Raw genomic sequence first — 23,467 nt, forward strand, 5'->3', positions numbered from 1 at the left:
TGCATGTCTTTCCACTTCCTCTGTATATTATCCCTAAGCAAAATATTGTGTTCTATATTTTTAATATATTTTTAGGTATTCTGATACACATATCTTTTTGGAATTTGCTTTTGTCCCTCATCACTATGTTTGTAAGATTATTCTTCCATGTTCCCACACGTGTAGACCTAGTTTTGCCAGGCATGGTGGCTCACACATGTAATCTCGACACTTTGGGAGGCCAAGGCAGGAGGATCACTTGAGGCCAGGAGTTCAAGACCTGCCTGGGGAACATAGCAAGACCCCAACTCAACAAAAGTAGTAATAAAAACTAGCCAGGTGTGGTGGTGCATTCCTGCAGTCCCAGCTACTTGGAGAGCTGAGGTGGAAGGATCGCTTGAGCCCAGGAAGTCAAGGTTACAGTGAGCTATGATTGGGCCACTATACTCCAGCCTGGGCAACAGAGTGAGATGCTGTCTCAAAAAAAAATAAATAAATAAAATACAAATATGAAGACCTAGTTTAACAAAATAAACCCAAAGAAAGATGAAGAAAATAAGGGTAGAAATGAAAGCCTTAACACACAGGCCTACTATTTCTGTGGATCCCTGCTCTGAACGGCCCTCCCACTAGATGACTAGGTAGGTGTGGGCCTGAATCCCTACCCTAAGCACTACTCCAGCGTGTGACACACAACAGCCCCTTGGCAGGTCTCCTGCTCATTTCCCCGAGGTCACACCCTAATTCTGGCTCTCAGTCTTACCACTCGGATGGTGAGAGAAAGGAGAGAAACAGCAAACCAAGGGTGAGTGCCAGGGGGACAGTGTTGCTTTCTGGGATGTGAGTAGAACCTGATTCTCTGCCAAGTGAAACAAGTATTGGGTTGGCCAAACTGTTTCCCAAAGTAGCTGGGCCACTTTACGTGAGTGTACGAGAATCCCATTTTCTCTGGATCTTTGCCAACACTTGACATGGTCCAGTTTTTAAATTTTAGTTATTCTAATGGGTGAGTAAAGCCATCACTTTGGTCTTAATTTGTATTTCCCTGATGACTAATGATTTTGAGCACATTTTCATGTGCTTGATAACCACTCATATATTGTCTTTTGTAGAGTATCTTTTGGAATCTTTTGTCTATTTTTAAATGGCATGTTTTTCTTCTTAATTTTTAAGACTTCTTTATATATTCTCAATTCAAGTTTCTTGATATGTGAGTTTCAAATGTTTTGGACAAATACGTAGTTTGTCTTTTTATTCTCTTTAATGGTGTTATTCAAAAAGCACAATTTTACATTTTAAAATTTTCGGTTTTTTATTTTTCATAAGTCCCCAAAATGCCTCACAATGTTACATTTTGGTGCTGTTCAATTCATCCCATTTTCTTGTATGATTTATGGTTTTTATGTTTCATCTGAGAAACCTTTGCTTACAAGTTCACAAAGATTTCATTCTATGTTTTCTTTTGGAAATGAATTTAAAGTTTTAGGTTTCACATTAAGGCTATGATCTATTTCGAGTTAATTTTTGTGATGATGTGAGGTAGGAATAAATGCTCATTTTTTCCGTATGGATATTGTGAGAAACAAACTCACCCATCCAAACCCAATGAATGGACTCAGAGACCCAGAGAATAGTGAAAGTGAGACTTTTAATGGCGGTGATGCAAGATCGGGTGTCTGGCACGCAGACACAGCCAGCAGTTTCAACCAGCAACGTATCCCCTAGTGCGCAGATCCCTCCCCGGTTCCTCATAGACTGAGTACTATGAGGTCACGATCTTCCCGGACGTCGCCTATTGATTGTTAGACAGGGACTTCAAGTGTGTTCTTTAGGGTCTTTCTGCTGCATTTTATTGCAGCCCACAATGCATTGCAACTCTCTCAGGACTCTTCAAACATTTGATTTATGGCCCTAGTGGCTGCACTTAGCTGATAAGAAAGGGTACAATTACCTATGTTACAAGCTAAACAAAACTAAATTTTTGTTTTGTTTTGTTTTTGAGATGGAGTCTCGCTCTGTCGCCCAAGCTGGAGTGCAGTGGCACAATCTCGGCTCACTGCAAGCTCCGCCACCTGGGTTCACGCCATTCTCCTGCCTCAGCCTCCCGAGTAGCTGGGATTACAGGCACCAGCCGCCACGCCTGGCTATTTTTTTTGTATTTTTAGGAGAGACGGGGTTTCACCGTGTTAGCCAGGATGGTGTTGATCTCCTGACCTCGTGATCCACCCACCTTGGCCTCCCAAAGTGCTGGGACTACAGGCGTGAGCCACCGCGCCCGGCCCCAAAACTGAATTCTTTGGTGGGTGGGGAGGGGGTAGTTGGGGGGGCCCCCACCAATAGACGCCTGGCCGCTGGGTGAAAGGGAAAGCAGGAAGGGGCGGGAGGGGGGGGGCTCAGTACATTCTGCTTCTTTATCTCCCTATTTCCATGTAGCCTGCTTAAACCTATACTAAGCCACTTAGAATTGAAAATGGACCATCACATATAGGTTATTTTCTACAGATAATCCAACACCATTTGTTGATAAACTTCCCTTTCCCCACTGATACAATCAGAATATTTATCCCTCCATGTCTCATGTTGAAATTTGTCCCACAATGTTGAAGGTGGAGCCTGGCAGGATGTGTTTGGGCTACGTGGCCAGATCCCTCATGAATGGCTTGGTGCCTGCCTACAGTAATGAGCTCTCCTTCTATTAGCTCATGGGAAAGCTGGTCGTTTCAAGAGCCTGGCATGCCCCGCTCCTTGTTCCCTCTCTCACCACGTGACCTGCCTGTTTCCCTTTTACCTCCTGCCAAGATTGGAAGCTTCCTGAGGCCCCCACCAGGAGCAGATGCTGGCTCAATGCTTCCTGCAGAACTGTGAGCCAAATAAATCTCTTTTCTTTATAAATTACCCAGCCTCAGGTATTCCTTTATAGCAATGCAAAATGTACTAAAACACCCACCTTTGCCAAGAATTATTTGACCATTTTTGCACAGATCGATTTCTGAATTCTATTCTGGTTCTTTTAAAAAATTGTTTTGGTTATTCTAGATCTTTCCTTTCCTGCATCACTGCTAGTAAGCCTTTACTTATATGATTCTAATTACATTTTCTTGCAGGTACAGATTTTAACCATACAAACCCAGAACTTCATAAAGAACTTTTAAAATATGGATTTAATGTGATTATCGGTAGAAGCTTGGGCATCAAAAGAGAAGTGCCAGATACCAGGAGTAAAATGCATGTTGTCTCTCTCTTTCTCTCATTCTCTAGATAGATAGATAGATAGATAGATAGATAGATAGATAGATAGATAGATAGAAAACAGTTACTAACCAGATTTTAATTTGATCATACTAGAAATGTTATAGATTCCTATTTTTAGGACTTGAAGTCAGATAATGTCAAGATTCTATTTCAAGATTCTAATGCTTATAGTGTAGAGAATATCTTCTTCGTGGGCACAAAATGTGTTCTAGAGGCTTCCAAGAATTGAGTTACCCACAGATCTTTTTATTAAATCACCAATAAGGGCTTCTGGCCAAAGGGGCATTCATTCCTGATAGAAAATGCTCTGGACAGCTACCTTTTATTCCCCAAAATTTACTTTTTTCAAAAAAATTGTTCCTTCAATTGTTGCATTAATAATTATTATGTTAATGATTAACATAATCATTGTTATGTGATAAAATACACATAACATAAAATTTGCCATTTTAATCCTTTTTAAATGTACAATACAGACATTCACATTGTGCAGCCATCGATACCATCCATCTCCAGAACTCTCTCACCATCCCAAACTGAAATTCTGTACCTGATATGGTTTGGCTCTATGTCCCCACCCAAATCTTGTCTTGAGTTGTAATCCCAGGTGTCAAGGGAGGGACCTGGTGGAAGGTGATTGGATCATGGGGGTGGTTTCCCTCAAGCTGTTCTCAAGATAGTGAGGGAGTTCTCATGAGACCTGATGATTTTAAAAGTAGCAGTTTCCCCTGCATTCTCTCTCTCTCTCTCTTCTGCCACCATGTAAGACATGCCTTGCTTTCCCTTCACCTTCTACCATGACTGTCAGTTTCCTGAGGCTTCCCAGCCATGTGGAACTGAGTCAATTAAACCTCTTTTGTTTAGCAATTACCCAGTCTCAGGTAGAATCTTTATAGCAGTGTGAAAATGGATTAATACAGAAAATAGGTACCAGGAGTGGGGCACTGCTATAAAGATATCTAAAAATATAGAAGCAACTTGGGAACTGGGTAACAGGCAGAGGTTGGAATAGTTTGGAGGTCTCAGAAGAAAAGAGGAAGATGTGGGAAAGTTTGGAATTTCCTAGAGACTTGTTGAATGGCTTTGGTAAAAATGCTGATAGTGATAAGGACAATGAAGTCCAGGCTGAGGTGGTCTCAGATGGAGATGAGGAACTTGTTGAGAAATGGAGTAAAGGTGACTCTTGTTATGCTTTAGCAAAGAGACTGGTGGCATTTTGCCCCTACCCTAGAGATCTATGGAACTTTGAACTTGAGGTTTGGAAAATTTGCAGGCGACTATGTGGTAGAAAAGAAAAACCCATTTTCTGGGGAGAAATTCAAGCCCAATCCAGCTGCAGAAATTTGCATAAGTAATGAGGAGCTGAATGTTAATAGCCAAGACAATGGGGAAAATGTCTCCAGGGCATTTCAGAGATCTTCATGGCAACTCCTCCCATCACAGGCCCAGAGGCCTAGAAGGAAAAATGATTTTGTTGGCCAGGCCCAGGGCCCTGCTGTTCTGTGCAGCGTTGGGACAAGGTGCCCTGTGTCCCAGCCACTCCAGCTCCAGCCATGGCCAAAAGGGACCAAAGTACAACTAAGGCTGTGGTTTCAGAGGTTGCAAGCTCCAAGCCTTGGTGGCTTCCATGTGGTATTGGGCCTGTGGTGCACAGAAGACAAGAGTTGAGCTTTGGGAGCCTCCACCTAGAATTCAGAGGATATATGGAAACACCTGGATGTCCAGGCAGAAGCCTGCTGCGGGGGCAGAGCCCTCATGGAGAACCTCTACTAGGGTAATGCAGAGGTGAAATGTGGGGATGGAGACACCAAACATAGTCCCCACTGGGGCAATGCCTAGTGGAGCTGTGAGAAGAGGACCACCTTCCTTCAGACCCCAGAATGGTAGATCCACCAACAGCTTGCACCATGCACTTAGAAAAGACACAGGCACTCAACACCAGCCCTTGAAAGCAGCTGCGGGGGATGTACCCTGCAGAGCCACAGAAGCAGAACTGCCCAAGGCCTTGGGAGCCCACCCCTTGCATCACTGTGACCTAGATGTGAGACTTGGAGTCAAAGGAGATCATTTCAGAACTTTAAGATTTAGGGGCCGGGCACTGTGGCTCAAGCCTATAATCCCAGCACTTTGGGAGGCTAAGGCAGGTGGATCACGAGGTCAGGAGTTCAAGACCAGCCTGGCCAGGATGGTGAAACCCCATCTCTACTAAAAATACAAAAAAAAAAAAAATTAGCCAGGCATGGTGATGCGTGCCTATAGACCCAGCTACTCGGGAGGCTGAGGCAGGAGAATTGTTTCAACCCAGCCAGCAGAGGTTGCAGTAAGCCAAGTTCACACCACTGCACTCCAGCCTGGGTGACAGAGCAAGCTCCGTCTTACAAAAAAAAAAAAAAGAAGATTTAATGTCTGCCCCGCTGGGTTTCAGACTTGCATGGGGCCTGTGACCCCTTTGTTTTGGCCAATTGGCCAATTTCTCCCATTTGGAATGGAAATATTTACCCAATGCCTGTACAGCTATTGTATCTTGAAAATAACTAACTTGTTTTTTATTTTATAGGTTCATAGGAGGAAGGGACTTGTCTCAGATGAGACTTTGGACTTGGATTTTTGGGTTAAAGCTGGAATGAGTTAATACTTCGGGTGACTGTTGGGAAGGCATGATTGGTTTTGAAATGTGAAATGAGATTTGGGAGGGGCCAGGGGCAGAATGATATGGTTTGGCTGTGTGTCCCCACCCAAATCTCATGTTGAATTGTAATCCTCAGGTGTCGAGGGAGGGGCCAGGTGGGAGGTGATTGGATCATGGGAGTGGTTTCCCCCATGCTGTTCTCATGATAGTGAGGGAGTTCTCATGAGACCTGATGGTTTTTAAAGTGGCAGTTTCCCCCATGCTTGCTCTCTGTCCTGCTGCCATGTAAAATGTACCTTGCTTCCCCTTCACCTTCTGCCATGATTATAAGTTTCCTCAGGTCTCCCCAACCATGTGGAACTGTGGTCAATTAAACCTCTTTTGTTTAGAAATTACCCAGTCTCAGGTGGTATCCTTATAGCAGTGTGAAAATGAAGTAATATAATACAGTACCCAATAAACAACAACTCTCCATTTCCCAACCCCAGCACTTCCTGGCAGTCACCATTCTACTTTGTGTGTCTATGAATTTCATTACTTTAAGTACCTCATATAAGTGGAATCATATAGTATTTGTCTTTTTTTGTGACTGGCTTATTTTGCTTAGCATGATGCCCTCAAGGTTCATCTATGTTGTAGTGTGTATGTGCTAATGCATTTTTAGCATCTTTAAGTTCTGATGGTTTCCAGACAAAAAGGGCCAATATTCTCCTTTAACTAAATGAGAAGTACTTACATTAAGGAATATCCATGAAACAGGAGAAAGCAGGGCCACTTTGCCTTGTTGCAACTTGTGTGCAACGCCAACATTTGAAGCCACAAATATCACTCATGATGTGGTACACTCAAGAGACGTGGAGTTTGTACATGATGACACAATGTATCTGGGTCATGATAAAATAAAAAACTTAAATTTACTCAAACCATAGAACATGGTATTAACATAGAGAACAATATTTCACTGAACTGAATATTTACTACAAAGGTCACCATTTTAACATATCTTTTAGGTTATGAATTTCTCTCTGTATCATCATTTGTTCTCCCTAAATCTCACCTTCTAAAATAGTATGATTGCTTTTGCTTCCCTTCCCCCATCACATGATTACTGTTCAGAAAAGCAAAGTTTAGAGAGATTTGTCCAGAAAGAAAAGTGGACTTGGCAGTTTTAATATTTAAAATATAACTTATTTAATAGGAAATTCAATTCTGTACAAAGAACCCACTACTATGTTTAAAAATTAACTTCTAAGAGCAGCTACCACTATCTGGAGTCCAACCAGATTTTTAGCCATTATTGTAATAGCCATATTATTTCATTAAATGGAATTTTCATTTTAGCTTTCCCTTACTTTTTTTAAAAAATGTAATTTGGTCTCATAAAATGATTTTGGAAGTGTTTCTTCCTCAATTTTTTGGAAGAGTTTGAAAAGGATTGGTATTTATTCTTTAAATAAATTCAGTAGTGAACCCATTAGGTCCTGGAGTTTTCTTTGGTGAGAGATTTTTATTCCTGATTGAATGCCCTTACTCATTTTTAGTCTGTTCAGATTTTCAGTTTCTTCATGATTCAGTCTTGATAGGTTGTATGTTTCTGGGAATTTATTCATTTCTCCTAGGTTATCCAATTTGTTGGCATATAATTGTTCATAGTAGTCTTTTATGATTCTCTGTTTTTTCTGTGATATCAATTATGTCTCTTCTTTCACTTCTGGTCTTGTTTTTTTGAGTCTTCTTTTTTCTTAATTAGTCTAGCTAAAGGTTTGTCAAATTTGCTTATCCTTTTAAAAACCCAACTCTTTGTTTGGTTTGTCTTTTCTATTGTTTTCCTAATCTCTATTTCATTTATTTCTGCACTTATCTTTGTCATTTTCTTTCTTTTACTAAATTTGGGCTTAGTCTGCTGTCTTTTTCTTGTTCCTTCAGGTATAACATTAGGTTGTGTGTTTGGAAACTTTCTTCTGCTTTGATATAGGTGTTTATTCCTATAATCCCCAAACTTAGTACTGCTTTTGCTGCATCCCATATGTTTTGGTATTTTTTTTATTTCCATTTGTCAAGATATTTTTAATTTCCATTTTAATGTCTTTTAAAAAATTTCTTCTTTGGCCCATTGGTTGGTTAGGAACATGTTGTTTAATTTCCATATATTTGTGAGTTTTCTGAAATTTGTCTCATTATTGATTTCTAGTTTCATACCATTGTGGTCAGAAAAGATACTTGATATGATTTCAATCTTAAATTGTTAAGACTTGTTCTGTGGCCTAATATTTGATCAATCCTGGAGGATATTCCATGTGCCTCAGAGAAGAAATATATGCTCTTCAGCTGTTGGATAAAATGCTCATGTGTGTCTGTTAGGTCCATTTGATCTAAAGTATAGTTGAAACCCAGTATTTCCTTATTGATTTTCTGTCTGGATGATCTGTACATAGTTGTAAGTGGGGTATTGAAGTCCTCTACTTTTATTTTATTGCAGTCTATTGCTCACTTCAGATTATTAATATTTGCTTTATATATTTAGGTTCTCTGACGTTGGGTGCAGATATATTTACAACATGTCTTCTTGATGTTATATCTTGGTATTATGTTACCAACTGGCAATATAATATTGTTATATCTTCTTGATGAAATGGGCCCCTTATCACTATAAAATGACCTGCTTTATCTATCTCTTTTTGCAATTTTTGACTTACTGTCTGTTTTACTTCAGTATAAGTATCCTCTGCTCTCTTTTGGTTTCCATTTGCATGAAATATCTTTTTCCATCTCATCACTTTTAATCCTTGTATATCCTTAAAGGGGAAGTGAGTTTCTTATAGGCAGCATAAGTTAGGTCTTGTTTTTTTAATCATGTTTTTCAAGTTGAGATTTATGTGTGTATTTTCAGAAGTCTGCAAATTCTTGATGAGATTCTTCATGAGAATTCTAAAATTTCATCTTCCCACTTATATATATATATTTTTTGAGACGGAATCTCGCTCTGTCGCCCGGGCTGGAGTGTAGTGGCACGATCTCAGCTCACTGCAACCTTTGCCTCCAGGTTCAAGCAATTCTCCTGCCTCAGCCTCCTGAGTAGCTGGGATTACAGGCGTGCACCACCACACCCGGCTAATTTTTGTATTTTTAGTAGAGATGGGGTTTCACCATGTTGGTCAGGCTGGTCTCGAACTCCTGACCTCAGGTGATCCAACCACCTTGGCCTCCCAAAGTGCTGGGATTACAGGCATGAGCCACTGCACCTGGCCTATTATTTTTAATTAATATATATTTATACAGGAGGACAGCCTGTTACTATTGTCACCAAATTTCAGTAAGTAATGAGAAAAGTATTAGTAAACTTAATAGGTACATTATACAAATGATGTCAAACAGAGGCAGACCAAATACCTAAATTATATGTTATGACAAGTTACTTTACAATATGGCCAATAGAATTTTTTAAAACAATATTTCAAATACAAAAATAGGACTGAAAGATTTAAGCAAACACACACTACATAGTAGGAAAGTCTAGTCAAATTAAGAAATAAACTTTCCTATAACAAGTAGAAAATAAGTTATAAGTGGTGATGTCATTTCAACAAAACCCAACCTGAAATTAAAATTAATTTATTAATTTGATTTTAACCCTTCTAGCCATATTTCATTATTTTTAACTGTTTTGTTTATAGCTGGGTACGAACTTATGAGCACAAGGAGATTCTGAGCTCATAAGTTCACATATTTAAGAAACATTAAAGTAACAATTCATCTCTGGAGGTTAAGACCTTATTTTCTCTTCAAAAAAAGTCTATGTATGATTCAAGTTTTTAAAATTGTGATTTATGTTTTTCTTTTTTGTATTATCTTCATCAGATTTTGATATCGGACTTATACTAGCTTTATAAAATGAATTTGAAAGTTTTTGACTCTCTGAAATAATTGGGATAATATGATAATTACCTATTATGTTGAAATAGCACTTGCTTGGTAATTATGAATCACCAGTGCATTTTTTAGTGGTAGACATTGATAAACTTGCACATTACTCTAAAGTTATTGTTCTACTCAAGCTTTCTATTTCTAGGGGCTATTTAGGACACTGTTGTAATAAAACTTTATTCCACCTATTTCTCAAATTTATTGGCAAAAAGTTGTGTGTCTTATTTCCCTAATTACTATCATCTCCACTAGTACCATACCTTCTTTCTCATTTTTTATTGTATGTTTTCCCACTCTCTTTTTAAGTTTGATGTGCATTGTTTTGTCTTTCAAAAAGCCAACTTTTGATTATACTTACTAATTTTACTTTTTTGTCTTCCAATTCATTAATTTCTAGTTATCTTTATTGGTTCATTTTTATTTCTTTTGGTTTATCCTGTTTTTCTTGCTAGTTTATAAGGTTAGTTTGATTATTTTACCTCTTTGTGGTATAATAATACATTTATAAATATTCATTTTATTCTGATTTGAATTTTAGCCATATCTCTTAGATTTTAACATGATAGGCTTTCATTTTTAATTTCTATATAATTTACAATTTTTAACTTCCTCTGATCCAAAAATTATTTGGAGAAATCCATTTTTTTAATTGGATTTGAACAAATGAATAGCCATTTACAAATTAGTTTAGCAGTCATCTCTCACCATCTTTTTCTAATGTGCTTAAAAGATTGTCATTGTAACAGTGCCTGTGCCCAGTAGACTATTTCCACTCAAAATACAGCCTGAAAACCAACAGCACTGACAGCCCCTGGGAGCTTGCTAGCCATGCAGAATCTCAGGCCCCTGCCCAGATCTCCTTAATCAGAATCTGCAGTCAGCAAGAACCCCAGTTGAGACTGATGCATGGTAAAATTTGGTATCCAAATATTGGTTTGGTAAGGCTGCTATAAGAAAGTACCATCAGCTGGGTAGCTTAGACAACAAAAATTATTCTCTCTCAGTTTTGGAGGCCAGAAATCTGAAATCAAGGTGTTGGCAGGATTGCTCGCCTCTGAGAGCTGTAAAGAAATTAGGCTCTGTTCCAGACGTCTCTCCTTGGCTTATAGATGGCCGTCTTCTCCCTATAACTCTTAACGTCATCTTCCCTTTGTATATGTCTGTCTCTGGGTTCAAATTTCCCCTTTTTGTAAGAACGTGAGTCATATTGGATTAGGGCCTACCCTAATGAGCTCACATTACTAATTATCTCTACAACAACTCTTTTTCCAAATAGGATCACATTCTGAGGTCCTGGGGACTAGAACTTCACTATATGAATTTTGGAGGACACAATTCAGCCTAAAAGAGTCCTGCTTTGTACTGAACTATTATTAATGTATAAGGTCAGCAATGTGTAAGGTTAGCAAATTTATATGATCAGCTCATTGAGGACAACCAAAGGCCATCCAAATCACTTTTACTCTTTTTTTTTGGAGATGGAGTCTCACTCTGTCACCCAGGCTGGAGTGCAGTGGTGCCATCTCGGCTCACTGCAAGCGCCACCTCCCAGGTTCATGCCATTCTCCTGCCCCAACCTCCCAAGTAGCTGGGACCACAGGTGCCCGCCACCATGCCCAGCTAATTTTTTTTTTTTCTTTGTAAGTAGAGACGGGGTTTCACCATGTTAGCCAGGATGGTCTTGATCTCCTGACCTCGTGATCTGCCTGCCTCAGCCTCCCAAAGTGCTGGGATTACAGGTGTGAGTCACCACGGCTGGCCTCCTTTTACTCTTAAAAACAGCTTTCTTAGGTCCCAGCAAAGATTTTTTTTGGTGGGGGGAGGGGGGCAGAGTTTTGCTCTTGTTGCCCAAGGTAGAGTGCAATGGCAGGATCTTGGCTCACCGCAACCTCCACCTCCCGGGTTCAAGAGATTCTCCTGCCTCAGCCTCCCAAGTGGCTGGGATTACAGGCGCCCGCCACCATGGCTAATTTTTTGTATTTTTAGTAGAAATGGGGTTTCACCATGTTAGCCAGGCTGGTCTTGAACTCCTGACCTCTGGTGATCCGCCCACCTTGGCCTCCCAAAGTGCTGGGATTACAGGCATGAGCCACTGCACCTGGCCAGGAAAGTTTTTATAGACATACCACAGCAACATTTGTTGATCTATTTTTGAGAAACCCACACACACCAGGTTCTCTTGGGGGTCTAAAGAGTCCTCACGTGAGTTTCAGGCTCCTCCACCAACATCAAACTGAAGGGACGCAGTTTATTTCCAGTTTTCTTAAAGTGATACACCCAGGACTGACTATAACATCAGAGATGTGACTTTAGCAGCAGAAGTCATTCTGGACCACCACTTCTCTTATTCATGGTATTGGCCTTCCGTTAATTCACTCTAGTATCATATTTTCTCTTTCTCTCCTACTTTCTGTCTCTCAACTCAATGATCTTACTGGAATATTTTTTTGAGACAGAGTCTCAATCTGTTGCCCAGGCTGGAGTGCAGTGGCGCCATCTTGGCTCACTGCAACCTCCACCTTCTGGGTTCAAGTGATTCTCCTGCCTCAGCCTCCTGAGAAGCTGGGATTACAGTCATGCACCACCACGCCCAGCTAATTTTTGTATTTTTAATAGAGAAGGGGTTTCGCCATGTTGGCCAGGCTGGTCTCAAACCCCTAACCTCAGGTGATCTGCCCGCCTTGGCCTCCCAAAGTGCTAGGATGACAGGCGTGAGCCATTTAAGCCTTTTAATTATTTTTCCACATGTTTCTGCACAGCCGCATTTTCCCACTCACCGTTACAGACCCAAGTGCAGACGGTGCAGGTGCCCTCATTCCCATCTGTTCCGGTGCTTCCTTGGCCCTGTCCCTCGGACTCTCCATTCCCTTGAGTCTGATGTCAGTTCCACTCAGTGGGCATGACTTCTCTGTCTTCATCTTGTCTTGGATAAAAATGAAGACCAGGACAAGGCCCTCTCCTTCCCTGGTGACTTCATTTTGTGAGTACCCTGAGGGGACTGTCCAGGATGCCCATAGGATTGCCTGCCCAGCACTCCTTTCCCACTGTTTTTCCCCCTTTCCGTGTGATTGCAGTGCTAACAATGATTTTTTTTTTTTTTTTTTTGAGATGGAGTCTCGCTCTGTCGCCTAGGCTGGAGTGCAGTGGCGCGATCTCGGCTCACTGCAAGCTCCGCCTCCCGGGTTCACGCCATTCTCCTGCCTCAGCCTCCTGAGTAGCTGGGACTACGGGCGCCCGCCACTGCACCCGGCTAAATTTTTGTATTTTTAGTAGAGACGGGGTTTCACCGTGTTAGCCAGGATGGTCTCGATCTCCTGACCTCGTGATCCGCCCGCCTCAGCCTCCCAAAGTGCTGGGATTACAGGCTTGAGCCACCACGCCCAGCCACAATGATTTTTTTATTTCAACTCAATTTTCTGGCCCTAGTTGATTAACCCAGGGATGGGGCACCTATGGCAAGCTGGGCCAGTGAATCTTTTCCAGTCAATTTTTGATCTTGGAAAAGGTAAAGTCCCACCAGTTTCTCCTTGGGTCCTTGCCTATAAGAAATGCTGATGTCAATCACATTTCCCACTAAAGAAGTGGAAAAAGCCCAGTTGCAGAGGAAGAATCATAATCATGTAATGTGCCTTCTATCTGAATACTTACTGCGTGCCAGGCACTGCTCTAAGTGTTGTAGGCGTGTTAATTCATTGCATCTTCACAGCCCTTGGAGGTAGGTTGATATTGCTATTATTTTTTTTCCCAAATGTAAACACAAAAGCAGAGATAGAGAGTGTCCAGACATCATTCAAGCCTCTAGTTCTAATCATTCCTTGAGGCTCCAGCTGCTGCAGCTTCTAGGTCCTATGAGACATTTGAGTCAGCTCACAATACATCCCTCTTCCCTCCCTCCCTCCCTCCCTCCCTCCCTCCCTTCCTTCCTTCCTTCCTCCCTTTCTCCCTCCCTCCCTCCCTCCCTTCCTTCCTTCCTCCCTTTCCCTCCCTCCCTCCCTCCCTCCCTTCCTTCCTCCCTTTCTCTCTCTCTCTCCCTCCCTCCCCCCCTTCTTTCTTTCTTTTTTTTTTTTTCTTGGATGCAGTGGTATGGTCTTGGCTCACTACAACTTCCCTCTCCCAGGTTCAAAATATTCTCTGCCTTAGCCTCCTAAGTAGCTGGAACTACGAGTGCGTGCCACCACATCTGGCTAATTTTTGTATTTTTAGTAAAGACAGAATTTTGCCATGTTGTCCAGGCTGGTCTCAAACTCCTGACCTCATGTGATTCACCCACCTCGACCTCCCAAAGTGCCAGGATTACAGACATTGAGCCACTGCGCCAGCCACACCTCCTTTTCTTTTGCTAAAGTTAGCTCCAGCAGATTTCTTTAATTTACAACCAAAATATTTCAGAATACAGCTAAAGAATATATCAATCTAAATAATAATTAATAACTAATATTACTAGAATTCCAGAATTCAGCTTCTATATTTCCCTCATATGCACACACACAAAAAAATAAAGTATTTTGAGGCCGGGGACATTGGCTCATGCCTGTAATCCCAACAATTTGGGAGGCTGAGGCAGGTGGATCACCTGAGGTCAGGAGCTCAAGACCAGCCTGGCCAACATGGTGAAACACTGTCTCTACTAAAAACATAAAAAATTAGCCAGGCATGGTGGTGCATGCCTGTAATCCCAGCTACTCCGGAGGCTGAGGCAGGAGAATCACTTGAACCCAGGAGGCAGAGGTTGCAGTGAGCCAAGATGACACCATTACACTCCAGCCTGGGCAACAAGAGTGAAACTCCATCTCAAAAAGAATAAATAAATAAAAATGAAATAAAGCATTTTTGTCAAATATTCAGAAGAAATCCAATTAGACCATATCTGCTATACTTTTTTGTTGCAACAGACTCCACAAATATAAGAATAAAGTTGGAGTTTTCTCTGAAGACAGCACAATAAAGTTAATGTACACTTTTTAATGTGTGAGCTTAACAATTCATTTTTATCTGTTCTGCCATGGTGACAGCAAAAAAAAAGATAAAACATTCATTTTTATAACAGAAGCTAATACATGAATATAATTTGTGTTTATACTGTGTTTAAAATAGAACTGAGATTATCAACACAGTCTCAGGAAAGAGCAATTATTACTGACATTAAGAAGGGGGAAATTATTCAGAAAATATTAGAACAACATAAGAAGTTAAATAAATTTTTGTGTTTTTAGATGTACCGTCACCTTATTACCATAATTATCAGTTGAAGGAGTAAAGAGTCAAAAAGATGCAAATAAGGAGAAGTGTTTGAATGAGATGACACAACATCCAAGGCATTTAGATGGATGGTTTTCTTCATATTGCTTCTGCCTGCAGGTGTCTTAAAAACATTACCCAGCCTGCCTCCCGACTGCCAGCATTGTCATTTGCTTCTATAATGAAGAATTTAATGCCTTGTTTCGGACCGTGTCCAGTGTCATGAACCTCACGCCACACTATTTTCTTGAAGAAATTATTTTGGTAGATGACATGAGCAAAGTTGGTAAGATAGAACCCTCATTATCTAATCTACTTTGTTGTTGTTGTTGAGATTTCACTCTGCCACCCAGGCTGGAGTGCAGTGGTACCATCTCGGCTCACTGCAACCTCTGCCTCCTGGGTTCAAGCGATTCTCCTGCCTCAGCCTCCCGTGCAGCTGGGATTACAGGTGCATGCCACCATGCCCAGCTAATTTTTGTATTTTTAGTAGAGACGGGGTTTCACCATGTTGGTCAGGCTGGTCTCGAACTCCTGATCTCAAGTGATCTGTCCGCCTCAGCCTCCCAAAGTGCTGGGATTACAGGTGTGAGCCACGACGCCTGACCATCTAATCTACTTTGAAGGTAGTGCGCTCCCCGATGGCACTTGAGTATTTTGTACAAAAAAATCTTTTTGGTGGGTATTGGGGCAGGCACTGCACTAGGGGCTCTTGGTATATGGTGGACATGTGAGACCTGGGCCCTGTACTTGGGCTCATGGCAGAGGGGTGGAGGGGCGGTGCTTCCATAAGGCAAACATAGGGGCACCGGCCACGTCCTTGGAGATAACTTCAGGAAGAAGTGACATGTCAACTGAGGTCTGAATGATGAGTTGTAATGATCTAGGTGGAGAGGAAGGAAAAAGTGTTTTTGGTAGCTTAAGCAGCATCGTAAAGGCCCAGAGGTAAGAGAAGACATAGAGAGCTTGAAATACATGCTGCCGTATTTTATGTAGTTTATGCATGAGTATAGAGTTGCAGGGGGGAGGTGGGCAAAACCAGAGTTATTAAAAGGGAACTGCCAGCCCAGCCTGGTGGCTCACACCTGCAATCCCAGCACTTTGGGAGGCCAAGGTGGGCAGATCCCTCGAGCTCAGGAGCTCCAGAGCAGCCTGGGCAACATGGCAAAACCCCATCACTTTAAAAAAGCGGGGCACGGGGGGTAACTGCTCATAAAGCACATTATGTGAATTTTATCTTGAAGCTATGAGGAGTTATTAAGGGCTTAATGCAGGAAAATGAGATGATCTAGGAATTCCATGAAAGAAGCGGAATCAGACCAACTGCAGTTAAGTGTGTATTCTTTCGTGCTTACTGGTTTTAAAGAATTGTGATACTAGCACTAGTTAACTACACTTAGAATTGGAAATTACTCATCTAATTTACAATGGAGTACAAACCTTAGGCAAGCCAGGAGTACCAAAGCAATGATGTCAATATTAAGTAAGTTTCAGGCTGAAAGTCAACCCAATCCACTGTAAATTGTGACCCACTATGAGCTCAGAAACAAAAAGATGAGGAGAAGCAGTAGGAAGAACAGGCAGAGGAAGAAACCATCCCATGAGGTTCACCCTGCGGGGAAGTGACTCTAGGTGACTCCTGAATGTGACTCAAGTCACTGGCAGTTGTGTGGTGGAAATGTAGATGTTGGCCAGGCACCTATCGTAAATAACACTGTTTCTAAGGGGGTCACCAATGTCTGAGGGCACAGGACTGTCTATTTCTAGCCTTGTGCATGGGAAGAGTGTGGAGTGAGGGCCTGGCTTCCCTGCTGCCCCTGTGACCCACGCTGCCTCATCTGCCCAAAAGACTGAGCAGCATGTTTGGTAACTTGCTGGGCAAGAAGTCACTGGGAAAGCCACCAGCAGGGGACAGGGTGGGATAACCTGACAGATTGTGGAATTCTAACTTCTCACCCAGAAGTACAAGGATGCTGCCATGGAGACACAGTGCCAGGAATGACCAGGGGACGGATACCTCCCCCAGCCTTTCAGAACCACACCATGAATTTGGAGACGTAACTGGTGTCTTAGTCAGCTTGGCTGCTGTAACAAAATACCACAAACTGGGTGGCTTAAACAACAAACATTGATTTCTTAGAGTCCTGGAGGTTGGAAGTCCGAGATGAGGGTGCCAGCAGGATCGAGTTCTTAGACTGGGCCCTCTTCCTGGGTGATAGCCATCTTTTTGCTATGTCCTCATGTTGTGGAAAGAGAGCAAGCTAGCTCCATCACCCTATTATGCCTCTGCAAGGCCCCACCTGCAAATACCATCATACTGAGGGGTACTTTGAATTTTGGTGGGGACACAAACATACAGGCCGTAAGATCTGTCAACGTTCTCATACATTCATCACACATTGTGGTCCCCTTTATGAGAGACTAGGGGGTCGTTGCTGCCAACATGTGGATGTGCTGCCCAACCAGACACCTCTGCTTCTCCTCCTCTATCTGAGCCTTTGACCCACACAGAGCCTTAAACACAGGACTAGGGTGTTCTAGGCTCTGATGGAGCTCAGGTTGACACCTTCCTCCTTTAATTCACGGTGACTTCATCATGGGTTTAAGGACAATTTCTTCAACAAAACCCCGTCTTTCCCAGCTGACACCTATAGGTATGGCCAATAGACTCCTCAGCTTGGGGGAGCAGGGCCAGGGGCCCAGGGAACTGCCCCCACTGAGCTACACAAATGGCCTGTCCATGACCTGCTGCCATCCACTTTTCCCATAGTCCTGGTCCCTCTACACTGCAAGCCAACAACATGACCATCTTCTGAAAAACCCGCACCCTCCACTTCATGTCAGTGACTGCTGCTGCCTCCACTGCCTTTATCTCCTCCAGGGCCTGGCTCATGGCATCCCACTTCTCCCTCCTCCTGCCGCCTCCTACATCCTGGATGTGAGTGAGGTGTCTGGAGATCTTTGAGCTGAGATGCTGCCCAGGCCTGCAAGCGCAGCTGTGCAGCCTGTATCCCTGCCTCTTTCTAAAAACAAGGAAGAAGATCCCTCCTTCTGCTGGGATTACCATGAACCTGTTCCTGTTCAACCTGCCCCTGACCCAGATTGCTTGGACTTAGGAATTTAGACCTCTGAGGTACCTGCATCCATCTCACCTGGTCCCAGCCTCCTTTATCATCATTGTATTAACCTCCAAATATTAAGCGACTATTGGGTGCCAGGCTCTGTGCTGGGTGATATATTTCTTCTTCCTCATGCCAGAGTACTGCCGGGAACATGATGGTCATCCCTTCTCTCAGCTGAGGAAACTAAGACTCTTGAGGTTCGATAACTTTCCCAAGAGCTACTGAAAAATTAGAAGCACAGATAGTAGCAAACCCAGATTGCGCCAAAGCTCTATAATGCATGCTTTTTCTATTAAAATGTTAATAGTGATTTACTAAAATGAGTTATTTCACTAGAACCGTAGAATAATATTTACAGGGCCAGGTGTGGTGGCTCACACCTATAATCCCAGAACTTTGGGAGACCAAGATGGGAGGATCCCTTGAGGCCAGGAGTGCAAGACCAGCCTGGGCAATGTAGCAAGACCCTATTGCTACAAAATATTTAAAAAGTAGCCAGGTGTGGTGGTGCACACCTGTAGTCCCAGCTACTCAGGACGTTGAGGCACGAGGATTGCTTGATCCTGGGAGGTCAAGGCTGCAGTGAGCTATGGTCATGCCACTGCACTCCAACGTTGGTAACAGAATGAGGCCCTGTCTCCACAAAAACGAAACAAAAAGAAAAATATTTACAGTTGATTTTGATAATGAATCACTTGTGTTTCTCCCCTTAAATAGGATAAAAATTCTATCTTTTTTTTTTTTTTTGAGACAGGGTTTTGCTCTTGTTGCCCAGGCTAGAGTGCAATGGGGCCATCTCGGCTCACTGCAACCTCTGCCTCCTGGGTTCAAGCGATTCTCTTGCCTCAGCCCCGAGTACCTGGGATTACAGGCGCCCACCACTATGCCCGGCTAATTTTTGTATTTTTAGTGGAGAGGGGGGTTTCACCATGTTGGCCAGGCTGGTCTTGAACTCCTGACCTCAAGTGATCTGCCCGCCTCGGCCTCCCAAAGTGCTGGGATTACAGGCATGAGACACCACACCTGGCCCCAAAATTCTCTTTTAAAGTTAGAACTTCTGTGGAATAGCATGGATTTTAGGAATAAGTCATAATAATGATACACTGTTTCAATTTCTATAGTTGCCGTTTATACATTCTCATATGTTGAATATTTTTCCAGATGATTTGAAAGAAAAACTAGACTATCACCTGGAAACTTTTCGGGGAAAGGTTAAAATAATAAGAAAAAGAGAGAGGGGCTGATTCGAGCAAGGCTGATTGGAGCTTCTCATGCTTCAGGTAGGAACATTCCTGGGGACAAGAGCCAGTGACGGCGTCACAGAGATCTTCCCTTCTGAGCGGGACTCCTCTGCAGGGAGACCTTCTATGTCTCTGTCTGCTTCATCAGAAGAGTGGAAATCTATTCCAGCCATATGAGCCTTTAATCTTCTTTTGCCTCTGAAAGTGTTCTGCTTTAAAATGTCAATTTGCTATTTTGGGTTGAAGATATTCTTTCGCAGGGACGTTAATGTCAGCCCCTCTCACAGGCTGAGTTCCCCAGTACAAACTCTGAAATGGAGTTTCAACCACAGGGGACCCACTGGGAGCCACAGGAGTGAGGAGAGCAAGACTGGGGGTGGGGTGGGCGGGAGGGAGCTGCAGTGCTCATCCACGGGGACCTCTGAAGCCAGGACCCCACAATGAAATAAGAGAAGGAGTTTATGGGGCAAGAGATAGGAGAACAGAAGAAAAAGTGTGAGCTGATGCTTCTGACCCGACACACGTGGAGGAGGACAGAGAAGGAAGGAAGTGTATCTTGAAGCGCTTCAGACAAGGTGCAGGTCTCAGAAAGGCTCAGTGGGCTAGGGGGAGCCCCATTGCAAAGGCTGCCCGTTAGGGAGACCTGCAATGGGACCGGGTGGTGCATCTCCACGTCCTCCCCACCACCACCCACACACTGTGCTTGGTCATTGGGTGGCAGCACCCTGGGAACGGCATGACCTTGACATGAGCTTCAGTAGATCCGAAAACTTGGGCAATGGGAAGCACTCAAATCCATCCCCTGCAGCAGGTTCTTGTGAAGGGACATCTGAGCAGCGCACTCCCAGGGCTGCCCCAAGAGCCATTCAGAGGGATCCCAGTTCCAGGTAAGGGGACCAGGCATGGACCAGTCATTGGATATGAACACTGCCCTCCCCTGGGGGCAGGTATGACCTTGGTAGCCATGGCTGGCCAAGGGCAGCTTCTGGGGAGGGACTTGTTGTGAACCATTGGCTGTCAATGCTGCTGGGCGGCTGAGTCCCAGGAGCATCTGAGCAGCTTGCTAGAGGGCCCAAGCCTCCCACGATCACGCCTCCTGCCGCATGTAGGGGAATGTTGGCAGAACACTGAGCTGGAACCACGGGAGGCGAATCATTTGTAAGGGCATTCCTCAGGCTGCATTGCAAGCTGATGAAATGTCCCTGCTCCTTAGCAGGAAACACCTCCTTAAGGAATGGAAGGACAAAAGAAAAAAAGCAAAATTGGACTCTCTTTTTCCATGTTGCCCTGATCGGTGGACACATTCTCTTATTTAACTGCAAAGATAATACATGTTCATTGTCCAAAACCCAAGAGAAACCAAACACAATATGGAGTGCATCTTTTCAGACCCGCGTTTTTATGCATTTATAGATATATACATATATATGCACGTGTATATACACAGGGTTAAGGATTTTTATTTATTTTACTTTTTTTTTTTTTGAGACAATTTCCCTCTGTCACCCAGGCTGGAGTGCAATGGTACAATCTGTAACCTCCTCCTGCTGGGCTCAAGCAATTGTCCTGCCTCAGCCTCTCAAGTAGCTGGGATTACAGGTGCCCGCCACCATGCCGGCTAATTTTTGTACTTCTAGTAGAGACGGGGTTTTGCCATGTTGGCCAGGCTGCTCTTTAACTCCTGGCCTCAAGTGATCTGCCCACCTCAGCTTCCCACAGTGCTGAGATTACTGGCGTGAGCCACCACGACTGGCCTGGGATTTTTAAATACATGGAATCATACTATCTATACTGTCCTGAGACTTACTCTTTTATTTTTAATTTTTTGGAACTTTTCCCATGACAGTACTTAAGAGTTACTTCAGTTTTGAATTGCTGTGTTGTATGATATTTCATATGGATTTTATTTTTTCTCTTTTTTTTTTTTTAGATAGTCTCGCTCTGTCACCCAGGATGGAGTGCAGTGGTGTGATCTCAGCTCACTGCAACCTCCATCTCCCAGGTTTAAGTGATTCTCCTGCCTCAGCCTCCCCCAAGAGCTGGGATTATAGGTGGGCGCCACCACACCCAGCTAATTTTTTTGTATTTTTAGTAGAGACGGGGTTTCTCTATGTTGGCCAAACTGGTCTCTAACTCCTGACCTCAAATGATCCTCCCACCTCGGCCTCCCAAAGTGTTGAGATTACAAGTGTGAGCCACTGCGCCCAGCCCATATGGATTTTATAATTGATTGTCATAACTTGTTTAGCCATTTCTGAATAGGTTATTTTTCTTTTTTACTATTACCTAAAAAATGCAGCAGTTACAATTCATGAACATATATCTTTGTGTGATTGATTGTGCCTGTAACGTAAATTCCTAAAAGTGGTATTGCTGGGAAGAAGGGAATTTTTATTTTAAATTTTGAAAGATAATGCCAAATCGTCCTTGAAAAGTTTCACCAATTAACAGTCTCATCACACAGATAAATTGCCCTTTCTCTGCAGCCAGAGATGAATATGGCCCGTCTTTCTAATGTTTGCCACAGTTGGCCAAAAAATAGGCTACCTTTTCTTTTCTTGGTATTAACAGCCATTGAATTTTTTCATATTTTCATAGATTGCTTACAGATCATTTTTCTGTCGATTTATCTGTTCATATTCTTTGCCAGTGTTTCTAATGTGTTGTTTGTCTTTTTGTTATTGATTCAAACCTGGCCTTATAACAGAAATTCTGTATTATGAACACTGAGAATATCGGTCCTCAGGCTAGAGCCTATCTTTTCTTCTCCTCTGGGGGTGTCTTGTGTTGAGCAGAATTTTATTTATTTATTTATTTTGAGACAGGGTCTCACTCTGTTGCCCAGGCTGGAGTGCAGTGGTGCAATCTCGGCTCACTGCAACCTCCGCCTCCTGGGTTCAAGTGATTTTTGTGCCTCAGCCTCCTGAGTAGCTGGGATTACAGGTGCCTGCCACCTCACCCAGCTAATATTTTGTATTTTTAGTACAGAAGGGGTTTCACCATATTGGCCAGGCTAGTCTCGAACTCTTGGCCTCAAGTGGTCTACCTGCCTCGGCCTCCTGAAGTGTTGGGATTACAGGCATGAACCATTGTGCCTGGCTAGAAATTTTTAAGTCTTTAAGTTCACCAGAAAGCCCACTTCACTGGCTAACACAGTGAAACCCCTTCTCTACCAAAAATACAAAAAAATTAGCCGGGCGTGGTGGAAGGCACCTGTAGTCCCAGCTACTCGGGAGGCTGAGGCAGGAGAATGGCGAGAACCTGGGAGGTGGAGCTTGCCGTGAGCCGAGATTGCGCCACTGCACTCCATCCTGGGCGACAGAGCGAGACTCCGTCACGAAAAAAAAAAAAAAAAAAAAAAAAGCCCAGTTCCTCTTGCTGGGCACAGGGCTAGACTGAACTTCCTAGCCTCTCTTCAGTAGGAATAGCCTTGTGACTAAGTTTTAGCCATGGGATGTGAGTGCAAGTAACATGCACCATTTCCCGACCAAGGCTCTTAGGAAGCTGGTCTGTCCCCTCCACACTCATTTCCTGTTCTGGCTGACTGGGGCCAAGATGACTAAGTGACTTTGGAGGCTCTGGGTTGAAGAGCCTCTGCCAGCCTGCATCCCTGAATGACCACATGGAGGGCTTTCCGCAGTCAGGAGCACCCGCCTTGGATGGCTAAATGCGTAGAAATAAACTTCTATTGCATTTGAGCCATTATCGTTTTGGAATCTTATTATTATAATAGTAGCTAGCTTTAACATAATAAAAAACAAACATATCAATATTTTTCCTTTATGATTTTTGGGTTTTGTCTCCTGTTCAAAAAATTCTTCCTTACCCTGCGATCATGATGATACTGTTCTTGTTGTTGTTGTTGTTGTTGTTGTTGTTGTTGTTGTTGTTGTTGTTGAGATGGAGTCTCGCTCTGTCGCCCAGGCTGGAGTGCAACGGCGTCATCTCGGCTCACTGCAACCTCCACCTCCCGGGTTCAAGTGATTCTCCTGCCTCAGCCTCCCGAGTAGTTGGGATTACAAGCACCCACCACCACACCCGGCTAGTTTTTGTATTTTTAGTAGAGACGGGGTTTCGCCATG

The 23,467-nt window shown here is 43.1% G+C and overlaps 1 protein-coding gene across 1 annotated transcript in view; it reads left to right on the forward strand.

Annotated features, from left to right (window-relative positions):
* The window catches only part of GALNTL5 (polypeptide N-acetylgalactosaminyltransferase like 5), a 57,249-nt gene that overhangs the window by 11,976 nt on the left and 21,806 nt on the right, over nt 1-23,467 (forward strand). The window contains 4 exon segments of the mRNA XM_034965297.2: nt 3,084-3,208; nt 15,143-15,308; nt 19,306-19,365; nt 19,368-19,424. Of these exon segments, the coding sequence (XP_034821188.2) occupies nt 3,084-3,208; nt 15,143-15,308; nt 19,306-19,365; nt 19,368-19,424 (408 nt within the window).

Source organism: Pan paniscus, chromosome 6 (assembly GCF_029289425.2).
Source record: "Pan paniscus chromosome 6, NHGRI_mPanPan1-v2.0_pri, whole genome shotgun sequence".
NCBI classification, from domain to species: domain Eukaryota; kingdom Metazoa; phylum Chordata; class Mammalia; order Primates; family Hominidae; genus Pan; species Pan paniscus.